Genomic DNA, 13,085 nt, shown 5'->3' with positions numbered 1-13,085 from the left:
ATCCCTTTAACCTGTGTTCTGTGGCTTATTGAAGTGAGCATGTGTGATGCGTGACAGGAAAGTGTCCTTATTGTGGATTTAAGCACATCCAGAGAGAGAAAGCGTTTTCTCTGCCCAAGAAACTCTTAAAATGTGTTCTCATCTCATGCAGAGGTGGTACAGTCAAAATCCTGCATACTGGATGAGAGGAGAATATGAGTCTGTAAGTTTCCCACTGATATTCTGGAATACTCTTGGGCTTTATTTAACATCACAACTGACATGACATATGAAATACACAAAGTCAGATACACATATGGTTTGGTTTTGACGTCATTAACCTGATTTACTTATAAAGTCTAGTGGTTTACGTGGTTATTGGTTTGCATGTAAACCAGGACAATGGATTATTTCAATAAGGTTATCAGATCATTTATGTTATCGGTGTGCATGTAGACATGATCAATGGGTTTTGGTTAAAATCCTGAAATAAGGTCCATGGTTAGTAGGGCTGGGGTAAACGATTATTAATTAAACGATTAGTCTGGCGATTATTTTATCGATTAGTCGACATGTGGCATAAGAGCATGCGTGAGCATGAGAGCAGCATAGCTTGTCGGACATAGTGACAGTAACTAAGGGGGTGGTAACTAAGTAAGTAACACCATGAGTGTACGAGGTGCTGAGTGTTTTTTTTTTTTTTTTCACGCTGAAGTGCTGAGCGCCTGCCATTTTTTTTTACTGGTCAATGAGACTTGAAGAATGTTAAACTTTTTACCCAACCATCAATCACAGTGGAGGAGCGGCGGGACTAATACCACACTGGCCAACTGTCACAACATTCTTTCTGCACAACATCAACCAGCAAAGCTAATCGAACAAAATGGATGAAAAATGTATATTGCTGGTCTACGAACATATTATCTGTGAAATCAGTTACAAGTAAACTATGCCGTGGATATTCTGTATCATAGCAATGAAGCGTCTCAACTGAAAAAAAAGCTGTGCTGCCAAAATGCTCAAGCGCTCACAGCTAGGCGTTTTCAGCAGAGTGCCTAGCATTTTCAGCTGGCTAAAATGCTTTGGTGGACACACGGCCTTAGGGATGTACACGGCACACAATCAGTCAAACATACATTACAAGAATGTAGAAACATTTTATATATTACACAAGGATATGGATTTTCTATAGGGTTCTAAAATCCTATAAGGTTTTTGTGGAAGGAACTAGGTGAGGTGAACTACCGGGTTGGCCTGCAAAAATACGTCATCACTGCGGCACTCTGTTCTAAACAATATATAGCCATGATAATAGTAATAATCAAAATAATATTTGACATTAAAGAAACTAAAGCTAATGTTTTTTTCTGAGGTGATTTTGTTCTTGAATACAGAGGTGAACTTCTGAGTTCACAGGAGAGTCTGGACCAACTGAACACTACACTGAAGCTGAGAACACGTTCCTGTTTGATTTTCAGTGGCATGGCAAAAATTGGTGGTGAGTACAGAACTGTTGGATTGATGTAGTAGGTATGCTAAAATATCTGGAACTGTAAGATACTTAGTTCATGCCTGTAGTTCTGTTCGCTCGTTTCTTTTGGTCCGGATACGCTTAGTGTTCAGATTGGCATTTCTATCGTTGAACCTAAGTTATGCTTGACCAGTCTGTCCTTTTTAGGGTCACATCTTCCTGTTTTTGGTTGATTTACATGTCTCTGGTCCATGTTATGTTCATATTTCATTTGAACTGCACCAGAGTTCATTTGGAAGCCAACTGAGACCCTTCTTTTCAGCGTCTCGGTCCGCTTGTTTGGTCGCACCAGGTTTCAAATGGCAGCTTTCACATTTATTCAAATGAACCACATTAACATCTAAAAAACATGCCAGATGTGAACACAACCTAATACTTCAAATTCACCATGAACTGACATAGAGTACGGAGTGTAGTTTCTTTGAGTCATCAAAAAAAAAAATTCCCCCTGTATTCCCTAAAGAGAACAACATGGTAACTTTTAGATGCTTTTATCTGAGAGCTGAGAGGATGTTGCAGTACACTATCATATAGATCAGTGGTTCTGAGACCCTCCTCTGCAGATTCTGTATGTCTCCTTCACCTGATGCACTCAGTTGAGTTCATAGAGCCATGTTCTGATGATGAACTCCTCATCTCAATCAGGTGGATTAAAACACGAGACATACAGTATATGCAGAGATATCAATTACAATTATGGAGACTCAGATTGGCCATGGCGAGTCAAGGTACTATCAATAAAATGCTAAAGAGATTGATCAGTAATTCATGATCATTTTTTACTCTAATTCTGATTAGTTACCATGTGATAGTGGTCTCATATTTCTCAAGCCTTTGAATAAAGCATCAGCAGAATCCACTGATAAAAAGCCAGCCAGCAGTTTGCGCCTGCATAAATCTGTAAGTCCACTTTAAAACATCTGTATCATTATTCTATATTATTGACTCTCTCAGCATAGAGTTGTGTGTGAAATGATATATAAAGTATAGGACAGCTAGAGGAATGAACATTAACAAGTTTTTTTGTCCTTTACAAATATTCTGATATTTTGATATTCACTGGTTTCTTTTCTGACATCTAGCCCCATTGTGCAGCTTCTGTTTCCTCTCCTGAACTGGACAAGGTAAACAGCAATGGTCCTCATAAGCAGTCAGGCAAAGCAAGAACATCAAGGAATAAAACGGTAACCATCTTAAACATGCAGCACCTATCTACTGATGTTTACTGCCAGCTAGTTAAAAATGCAGTTAGTGATTTCTGAGAAACACTTAATATTTGAAATCGACACCCAAACAAACACACCCCTCCCTTCATTGCTCCGCCCCCAAAATAATGAACACGCAACACAGTCAACCACTATTAGCTGGTGCTCAGGTGTTCAAATAGAAAATATCTTTATTGCTGGCAAACCATAGAATGGTTTGGTTTTAGTTGATTTGTAGGTGCATATCCACTTCATCCAGCACCCGTGTCATTTGAAATGTATTTATGTACCCACACTTAAATGTACTAACAATTAAAAAAACAAACAAGAAATTATTTAAAGCTGCAGTCCTAGTTTTTCGTCTTTGTCGCCATTTCTGTTCGAAATCTGCAATTGCAGTCATTCGTGGAATTATAAACTTTACATGGGTTGTGCTTTGACACGGACAGAGCACATTAATCCAATGTTTTGAGGAGAATGTGCTGCTGTCAATCACATCGCGTCGGTGTGGATACTGTCATTTGCAATCACAGATTATACTTTTTGGAAGTATGAGTCATGACCAACAGAAGAATGTTCACCGGAAAATGACACCTGAACAAGTAACATCCACTTTTGTTCTGACCAACTAAGGGGAAAAAAAGCATTGCAGTAAATCGCGCTGATTAAAGGTGGGGTATGTGATTTGCAAAACGGCCGGCAGATTTTGAAAATACACAACTCAAATGGTCTTACCTTCTTTCCTTTGACTCCACCCATTCGAAGAACATGGACATGATGGGGGAGGGGGTATGGTACGACCGTTTGATTGACGCAGTTACTGTCTAATGATTCTAGGTGGTCTTGAAAATGATTGGCTGGAGTTTTTCGAGTCCTGCCCGTTCCACAGATGATTAAATTGCTTAATTTTCATTTCAGTGCTTCTAACTCAGTGGCTGTAAGTGGGTTAGGAATAGGATTTCAAGTGATTTGGAAAAAATGGACAAAAAAAGACAATTACATACCCCACCTTTAAATCTAACAATCGCTTATCAATTATCATATCACATCAAACCGTGCAAATTATACTTTGTTCTCAAATAGTTAATGTTAACAAAATCAGCATTGTGTGACTACATTTAAGGCCCTTCAGATATTTATCCTTGTTTTCGTGTGGGCCAGGCGGCCAGTCTCTTTTTTTCTGTAGCCACTCCAAAGTCCAAGTCTTTTGCATTTTACAACGGGTGAATCTCAGTTGTCACTGGTGATTGTCGTTTGAACTTTTCTGGATCTGCCATCAAATTAATACGTTTAATTGTGCGGTCTTCGGTCATTTCTGACCGGAATATTTTACGTTTTGAAATGTTAAAAATCACAGCTTCATCGGAATGATATGAAATGCGGTGACTTTCATGGCATTTGGGGTGTGAACATACAAAAAAATTGAGGGCATGATTCGAACAGTCTAAGTGGGCGTAAAAAAAATAGTAACACTCATGGTCTTCGGTCAAAAATGACCGTCCATAGGAAATGAATGGGAAATAGACAAAAATACAACAATTCAGAGAATATTTGTGTACACAATCTACAAATCGATCACAAAACTGAAAAAAAGTGCACAGCAGTGAAGGGATAACACTATAAAACATCAAGAGTGTGATATTGACACATCCAATCACACACAGATGCACACACACACACACAAACACACACACACACACACATACTTACACATAGACACCTATGAACTACTGTGTCTGTAACACAGAGCAAAGTTTTGAGAATGTGAAATCCATTCAATAATTCAGTCATAATGCAGAGAAAATCTAACAGCAGTGAAGGTATGACACTCTAAATAATCACATACACACACACACGCGCGCGCGCACACGCACACACCTATGACCTGCTGTCTGTAAAACAGCGATGAGAAGCAAGCGCTGCCTCTTGGGTTTGTCAGTGCACTTAGAAACTCAGACTTGGTCCTTTGCACCATTCTGAGGATTCTTATTTTTTATTTTTTTGCAGGAGCTCTGTGCCACTGAACAATATGTTCAGGTTTGATTGCAATCATAATGCAAAAACTTTAATGCAAATAATGCATGAAATCATTATTTATAACAGAAGAAATATAAAAAAATATACAAAAAGTACTCTTTAGAATGTATTAATATATATTCAAGTCCACTACTTAATATGAGTAAGCAATTATGTCTAAAAACAATAAGGGAATTCACAAGCCTCTCTATAGATTCCTATACTGGTAATAAGTGGTTGCACCATGCACTTACATGTTTTTCTTTCTTTGCTCTGACCAGGTGGCGCTAAAAAATCTTCAAAAAAAATGTATTTGAAAGGCCTAGTCTCTGGTTTAATCTGAATTACAACATTAATTCGAAAATAATTTAGAAAAATTAGAAAAAAAAAATTATGTACTATTTTCTATGAGAAAAATTGTTCATAATTATTGCATAAATATGAATTAATACCTTAAAATTTTCTCAAAATACAAAAGAAAAAAGAAAAAATATTATTGAATAAAAATATATTCCACTGATTTTACTGGGGGGCAAAAAAGTTACATTTTAGGTGTCCGGTCACTTATGACCGTGAAGACCCTGAGTGTGACTCCCAAATGAGGGCCGCACAAGGTTTAATTATATCAAGTGCTGTGAGAAATGGATATAAATCTCCACCTCTAACATCCTCACACGCAATATATCCAACAAGCCGAAACTCCTTCTCTATGTGTACAGAAGTGACGTAATGATGCAAAAAATGCTTGGAAATCCACCAGTACCACTGGAATTAAAAATATTATTACAAGCTTACTGTTTTGAATCGAGCTAAGGCAAGCAGATAGTTTTGAACACTGGCTGGTTATGTATTTGCTCAAACATTCATTTTGGATCATTTTTAACCCAAAAAAGTTATGGAAAGCAGCTTTAAATGGTATGTAGTAATTTTAGCACCTTACTACCCACCCCACTGGGATCGTTTCGAGACTTTTGAACCTGCACTGAAACTCATGTTTGGACCTTCGACCCGTTGGACCCCATTGAAGTCACTATATGGTGAAAAGTCCTGGAATGTTTTACTCAAAAATCTTAATTTCTTTTCCACTAAAGAAAGAAAGACATGAACATCTTGGTTGACTTGGAGGAGAGTAAACTATCAGGAAATTAATTATGAAGTGAACTAATCCTTTAACTAGTTATTGGTTCAGTGTTTTAATGTCTGAACCAATGTAACTATTAATGTGACTTTTTTTCACAATTTGTATGTAAAGTTTGTATAAATGTTTGGTTGAGTTTTTTATTTTATTAATGATCTTTGCTTTGAAATGTGCAAAACATGTTTCTTTATTTTTTGATCACCCCTACAGTGTGTTTGTTCTTGTCTTATATGGATGCCACAGTTTTCAAAATTGTTAAAGTACATTTTATTCTTGTTTAAGTTAAATTCCTCTTATTATATCTGCAGAAGCAGTTTCAATCAAGACTGTTACAGTCATCCTCAGTCGCATCCACATCTGATGCACCCTCTTCATCGGCACCCTGTGCTTTGTTCACCTCTATAATGGCCTCATCAACCTCATGCCCTCCTGCCCTGTCCTCATCACCGTCAACACCTCCTGCGCCACCCACGTCACCTTCAACCTCGCCTGTGCAGCCCTCATCGCCTTCTCATGTGCAGCCCTCATCACCTTCTCATGTGCAGACCTCATCACCTTCTCATGTGCAGCCCTCATCATCCTCATCCTCGCCTGCGCAGCCCTTATCACATTCTCATGTGCAGCCCTCATCATCCTCATCCTCGCCTGCGCAGCCCTCATCACCTTCTCATGCGCAGCCCTCATCATCCTCATCTTCTCCTGCTCCACCCTTATCTTCACCTTGTGCTGCATCAACACCTGTGGTTCACTCATCACAGGCGTCTGAGACCCTCTCATTAAGGGAGGTGGGTAGATTCATTTTTGGACTGGTAGATCTTACAATAAATTATATGAAATGATATATTATTTATATTTGTTTGTATTTCTCCTCTTCCAGATATCCTCTTTAAGGCCATCAAGAAAAAGACAGGTATGTCACTTGCCATGTGATCATTTATACGCTCAATATTTTTTGCATAATTATGGCTTAGCTTGCCAGTATCGGCAAATGATGAAACGTAATGTTACATGATCCACTGCCATATCCACTATGCCCAAATACTACCTGTTCTGTTAGATTCTGGCAGTGGTGTACTCGTGTGATCACTAAAATATGTAATTGAAAAAAAACACAAACCATTTTGTACTATTTGAGTAAGTGTTAAATTCTCTCATTCTGTATTCAGGAAGTGCTGTCTGTGATACAGACTACAGCGATGTTGACTACATACCAAAAATCAGCTCAGAAGATTCGGATGGTAGTTCTTCTGGACATGACATGGTCAAAAGTGCTTTGATACATCCAACATCTCCCAAAGAGGCAGGTAGTTTATCTGATCAATGTATGACCGCACCATCACCTAAAAAGATGAAATGCCAATCTAAAGAGACAAACACCTTGTCTGGTGATAAGACTTTTATTCAGTCAATGCCATCACCAAGCAGGAATGCAAGACGTACAACAAAAAGCAGTATTGCCTTTATTGCTCTAAGCCATATTAAAAAATGGCCAGACACTTTGAATTTGTTCATCGCAACGAAGTGGGGGTTGTAAAGGCATTAGCATTTCCAAAACATTCCAAAGAAAGACGAGTCCAGTTAAACCTCCTTAGAAAAAGGGGCAACTTTGCCCACAACACCGATGTGGTGAGACAAGGACATGGGGGGATGATTGCCTGCTACCGTCCAAAAAATAGACAAAGAGCCAATTAATTTATTCACTGCATTTACTGCCAAGGGCTTTATAACAAGCGTAGCCTTTGGAAACATATCAAAAACTGTCCCCTGAAACCAAAAAATGAGGATGCCCAGGGCAGGAAAAGAGTTTGATCCCTGTGTGCTCTAAACACACCAGTCGGCTTAGAAGTGAGCAAAGGATTCAAGAAAGTACTCTCCTTTATGAACTATGATGAAGTTTCGTGTGTAGTTCATACTGACAGATGCATCATGCAGCTGGGGGAGCACATGTTCAACAGGATGGGGTCTGATGTGACCAAACATGACTACATCAGACAGAAGATGAGAGAAGTAGGCAGACTTCTTCTTGAAGCAAGGAAGATTACCCCACTGAGAACAATGGTAGACTTCATCATACCAACTAACTTCAAACATGTCATAGCAGCTGTTAAAGTTGTATCTGGCTATGATGAAAAGAAAAACTCCTACCGCATTCCTTCTTTAGCTCTCAAACTTGGGCATTCTTTAAACAAGATATCTAGCATTGTTGAGAGCAATGCCATGATGTATGGAGATCATGAGCATGCTGAGTGTGCCCGAGACTTCAGGAAAATACACCAGGCAAGGTGGAATGAGTACATTTATGCTGGTGCTATAACTAAATTGAAAGAAGCCAAGTGGAACACACCACAGAGCATTCCTTTTACTCAGGATGTCAAAGTCCTGCACACACATCTTGAAAAGAAACACAATGAGCTCCTAAGTAAGCTCAGATCTTGCCCTTCTGCTGACAGCTACGCTGCTCTAGCCAAGGTCACGCTGTCCCAGGTCATCCTGTTCAACCGAAGGAGAGAAGGTGAGGTATCCCGGATGCTTTTGTCAGCTTTTAAAAGCAGGGATTCTTCTGAGCTACACGAAGACATTGCCATCTGTCTGTCTGAGTTTGAGAGGAAGCTGTGTCTGCACTTCTCAAGAGTTGAGATCCGTGGTAAACGAGGGAGAAAGGTTCCTGTGCTCCTCAAGCCTTCCATGGTTTCTGCCATGGAGCTGCTTGTTGAAACGCGTGAGCTTTGTGGTGTTCCAGCAGAGAATCCCTTTATGTTTGCTAGATGTGGACCAATGTCTGCCTACAGAGGAGGAGAGTGCATCAACAAAGCTGCTTGCGAATGTGGCATAAAGAACCCTGAAGCACTGTCATCAACTAGGCTCAGGAAACACATAGCAACCATGTCTAAAAGTCTAAAAACCTGTTCAATCTGATCAAGCTGTTTCACAGGAGGATCAAGGTAAGAAAAATCTCTACATTGCATAAACAACAATAATCAAATAAACATGAATTAGCTCCATGCAGCAATATCCAGACAAATTCAAAAAAAAAAATTATGCATTAGGACACAGTCTTGATTTGCTCTTTACTCACCGATTTAGTTGTAATGAGAATGTGTAATGAGAATTTACTTTTTAATTATTTCATAGGTTCTTCAAATGCTCCAAAAAAGAAATGGGAGGACAGTGAGGTAAAAGCAGTAGAGAGACACATGATGAGTTTCATCAAGACATGCAAAGTTCCTGGTAAGCAAGACTGTGAAAGATGCATTCACGCAGAGCCAGAAGCTTTGAAGCAGCGAACATGGACTGGTGTGAAAAATGATGTGCGGAACAGGATCACGACTCTTAAAAGAAAGGGTGGTTTGTAGGGAGGCACAAACATTTCAACACTTTGCACATTATGCTCTTTTTGTAGGAAATGAAGCTAAATTAAAAGAAATGAGGATAAAGGTGTAGAAATATTTTGTGGATGGAATGAAACAGAATATAAAGTGAAAAGTTAGGGTATAAGGCTAATGAAGAAGTAGAGGATAGTAAGAGTCAATTTTCTTTGTTCAGTTACAATGAAGTTGGATGAAATGTCATGTTAAACTTTTTGATATTTCTGTCATAGAGGGAGGGGAGAATGTAAAGATGATAATAAAGGGAAGAGTGAATAGCTGTGCTGGACATGGGCTGTGGCTGGATGTAACCGATTGGTGAGAGTTGCCGTGTGCAGACGAGAGAAGCTGAAAACTGAGATGTGATGTCAGACACTTTCTGCTTCCCGTAGTGATGCAGACCCAGAAGCTTTGAAGCAGCGAACATGGACTGGTGTGAAAAATTATGTGCGGAACAGGATCACGACTCTTAAAAGAAAGAGTCGTTTGTAGGGAGACACAAACACTTCAACACTTTGCACATTATGCTCTTTTCGTAAGAAATGGAGCTAAATTAAAAGAAATGAAGATAAAGGTGTAGACATTAAAATTAAGAGACGCTCGCGCTGTTTGCATACTTTACCACAGCTGAAGTAGAAAAAATGCATTATTTTCCAAATACACAGATATTTTAGAGACATTTTCATTCAATACATGCACTGCTTATTACAGTGTCTGTTTGTATAAGAATAAAGTTCAACATAAGCCTAAATACCAACGTAAAGAGGAGGGAGAGAATGTAAAGGGGGATGTTAAGGACGTAAAGTAGGAGAGCATGTAAAGGGGACGTAAAGAGGGAGGAGAGAATGTAAAGGGGACATAAAGAGGGAGGAGAGAATGTAAAGGGGAAGTAAAGAGGGAGGAGAGAATGTAAAGGGGACGTAAAGAGGGAGGAGAGAATGTAACGGGGAAGTAAAGAGGGAGGAGAGAATGTAAAGGGGACGTAAAGAGGGAGGAGAGAATGTAACGGGGACGTAAAGAGGGAGGAGAGAATGTAACGGGGAAGTAAAGAGGGAGGAGAGAATGTAAAGGGGACGTAAAGAGGGAGGAGAGAATGTAAAGGGGACGTAAAGAGGGAGGAGAGAATGTAAAGGGGACGTAAAGAGGGAGAAGATAATGTAAAGGGGACGTAAAGAGGGAGGGGAGAATGTAAAGGGGACGTAAAGAGGGAGGGGAGGAGAGCATTAGGCTTGTTGGACTTCATGCAGCGCTGCACAGAACGATCAGCGGCTAACTTGAGCAGTTCTTGACGGTTAGAACTTGTGTCCGACTTCAGACAGCGACGCCCGTGACTGTGCCATAAGGCAACAGAGTACAACTAGAGTGATTGGAGAGCAGGAGGACTCAGCCAGAGCAGATTCTCTAGAGCTAATCCACGATTGGCAGAGTACACCGCTTGACAACGATCACATGTGTTTCATGTTTCTTCTCACATGTTTCTTCCACTAAGGGTCACATCTGTTTTTTATAACAGTAAAAGCTCTTTTCATGTAGTTGTGATAAATGTTTATCAAAATAAAACAAATAAAACAATGTAGACCCCACTTCACTGGTATTTAGGCTTGTTTTGAACTTTATTCTTGTACAAACAGTAGTGCATGTATTGAATGAAAATGTAAATATCTGTATTTGGAAAATAATGCGTTTATTCCACTTCAGCTGTGGTAAAGTATGCAAACTTAGCCTGAGCGTCACTACAGGAAGCAGAAAGTGTCTGACATCACATCTCAGTTTTCAACTTCTCTCGTCTGCACACGGCAACTCTCACCAATTTGTTACATCCAGCCACAGCCCATGTCCAGCACACCTAATATAAGGGATGAATAGAGGGAGTAAATGTAAAGAGGATGAAAAGAGGGAGGAGTAAATCGGGTAAAAAGAGTGAGGAGTAGAGTTAAAGAGGATAAAGAGAGGGAGGAGTAAAGAGGGTAAAAAGAGGGAGGAGTAGAGTTAAAGAGGGAGGAGAGAATGTAAAGGAGGAAGTAGAGAGATTTTAAAGAAGGGTGGATGGAGGAAGTACAGAGGATAGTTGGGCACTGAGAATCATTCCCACCTCCAAGTTAATTGATTTTTCATTGTTGTTCTTTAAAAAAAAAATTTTTTGAAGTTCTGTCATTAACTGCAATGTGCACTTTCAACACAATGTGTCCAAGACTGTTAATATTAAAGAGTCATTTAATCAGAGTGTGTGTCACCTGAATCCCCAAAGAGTCGTTCAATTGGAGTGTGTGTGTGTGTGTCACTAGAGTCCCCAAAGGGTCATTTAATCGGAGTGTGTGTGTCACTAGAGTCCCCAAAGAGTCATTTAATCGGAGTGTGTGTGTGTCACTCGAGTCCCCAAAGAGTCATTTAATCGGAGTGTGTGTGTGTCACTCGAGTCCCCAAAGGGTCATTTAATCGGAGTGTGTGTGTGTCACTAGTGTCCCCAAAGGGTCATTTAATCGGAGTGTGTGTGTGTCACTAGAGTCCCCAAAGAGTCATTTAATTGGAGTGTGTGTGTGTCACTCGAGTCCCCAAAGAGTCATTTAATCGGAGTGTGTGTGTGTCACTCGAGTCCCCAAAGAGTCATTTAATTGGAGTGTGTGTGTCACTCGAGTCCCCAAAGAGTCATTTAATCGGAGTGTGTGTGTCACTCGAGTCCCCGAAGAGTCATTTAATCGGAGAGTGTGTATCACTATTTTTATTTGTATAGTGTTTTTGACAATTACTACACTTTACAGAAGAACATGCCTAATGTCTTAAAACCCCAGTGTGTAGCCAAAGATGACTCTGGTGAGGAAAACTCCTTAAGATGTTTTTGTGATAATGATTAGTTTACAGTCGATGCTAAATTAACTAGAGGGATGCAGATTCGGTCAGTGAAAGGTCCTCTGCCATGAAGTGAAGTCTGTTTTATTTCTATAGCGCATGATACAATACAGATGGTTTCAAAGGAGCTTCACACACATAAAATAACTTGCAAATGTCAACATTTATGAAATGACTAATGTAGAGCTGTTTTGCAGTTAAAATTAAAGACAATAGTGTTATTATTCAGCTCAATTCTGTTCATCTTTTGCTTCTGATAGTCAATCAGTCAAATCAATAATATTTCTGAATGTTAATTGTCATTCCCCATCTGAGCAGCCAAAGGCACTTGATCTCAAGCTACAAATCAGACAAAACATGTAGGCTACCCATTTACAGTGATCTTGCTGAAAAGAAGAAACCCAGTTTACTCTCTCACACCTGTATCTTTGCACTAGCTTGATTTCACTGTCCAGTATTGGAACTTTGAATTGTAATATTCTACTTCTGTCTTCTTAGGATAAATAATATATACCATCTCAACAATGTCCTGAAAGTATACCTTAACCAGAGTTTTTGTATCACCATGGTCCTCAAAGTATGACTTGATCAGAGTTTGTGTTTAATGTCCCCAAAAGGGACATATAAAATAATGTCCCTAAAGTGAAGGTAAAATGTCAGGTCTTTAAGGAAGGCTTTTTATTGATAAAATCAAGTGATGTTTGTGATGACAGCTTCTCCAGAAGTGCAGTCATATCTTTCTTTAGTCTCTAGACCCTTCAGAAAGGGGTGTCCCTAAAGGTAGGGTTTCCAGTCATACGTCCTCACATTGTGGTTAAGTAGGTATGTATGTGTGTGTGCGTGTGTGTGTGTGTGTGTGTGTGTGTTATTGCAGCTTATAGAAATAAAAGATATGGTATCTCAAAAAAATTTGAATACATATTTTCTAATACAGAAATGTCAACCTGAGAAGCATTTGCAGAGACTTTTTATCTCTCCATCTGGTTCAGTACAACCACAATCAT

The 13,085-nt window shown here is 39.4% G+C and overlaps 2 protein-coding genes across 2 annotated transcripts; both read left to right on the top strand.

The window, feature by feature from the left end:
- Positions 1-1,964: 1,964 nt before the first annotated feature.
- Positions 1,965-7,197, top strand: LOC113117840 (putative protein TPRXL). Its single transcript, XM_026286767.1, has 6 exons — positions 1,965-2,238; positions 2,342-2,410; positions 2,593-2,694; positions 6,178-6,654; positions 6,747-6,779; positions 7,168-7,197. Exons 1-6 carry the CDS (start codon positions 2,131-2,133, stop codon positions 7,195-7,197), a joined length of 819 nt encoding a protein of 272 aa, XP_026142552.1. The 5' UTR covers positions 1,965-2,130.
- Positions 7,198-7,386: 189 nt separating this feature from the next.
- On the top strand, positions 7,387-9,163 carry LOC113117002 (uncharacterized). The gene is made up of 2 exons (XM_026285352.1): positions 7,387-8,811; positions 9,002-9,163. The coding sequence occupies exon 1, from the start codon at positions 7,748-7,750 to the stop codon at positions 8,783-8,785; it is 1,038 nt and encodes a 345-aa protein (XP_026141137.1). The 5' UTR covers positions 7,387-7,747; the 3' UTR covers positions 8,786-8,811; positions 9,002-9,163.
- Positions 9,164-13,085: the final 3,922 nt, after the last annotated feature.

Source organism: Carassius auratus, chromosome 17 (assembly GCF_003368295.1).
Source record: "Carassius auratus strain Wakin chromosome 17, ASM336829v1, whole genome shotgun sequence".
In the NCBI taxonomy this organism is placed as follows: domain Eukaryota; kingdom Metazoa; phylum Chordata; class Actinopteri; order Cypriniformes; family Cyprinidae; genus Carassius; species Carassius auratus.
Note: the sequence above shows the minus strand (reverse complement) of the source record. Positions and strands in the feature narration are given on the sequence as shown.

Coding starts and splice junctions, on each gene's coding strand:
- LOC113117840 (XM_026286767.1), top strand. CDS start 2,131: ATGATGAACTCCTCATCTCAATCAGGTGGATTAAAACACGAGACATAC. Junction 2,239..2,341: donor ATTGGCCATGGCGAGTCAAG/GTACTATCAATA, acceptor ATATTTCTCAAG/CCTTTGAATAAAGCATCAGC. Junction 2,695..6,177: donor GAACATCAAGGAATAAAACG/GTAACCATCTTA, acceptor TTATATCTGCAG/AAGCAGTTTCAATCAAGACT.
- LOC113117002 (XM_026285352.1), top strand. CDS start 7,748: ATGAACTATGATGAAGTTTCGTGTGTAGTTCATACTGACAGATGCATC.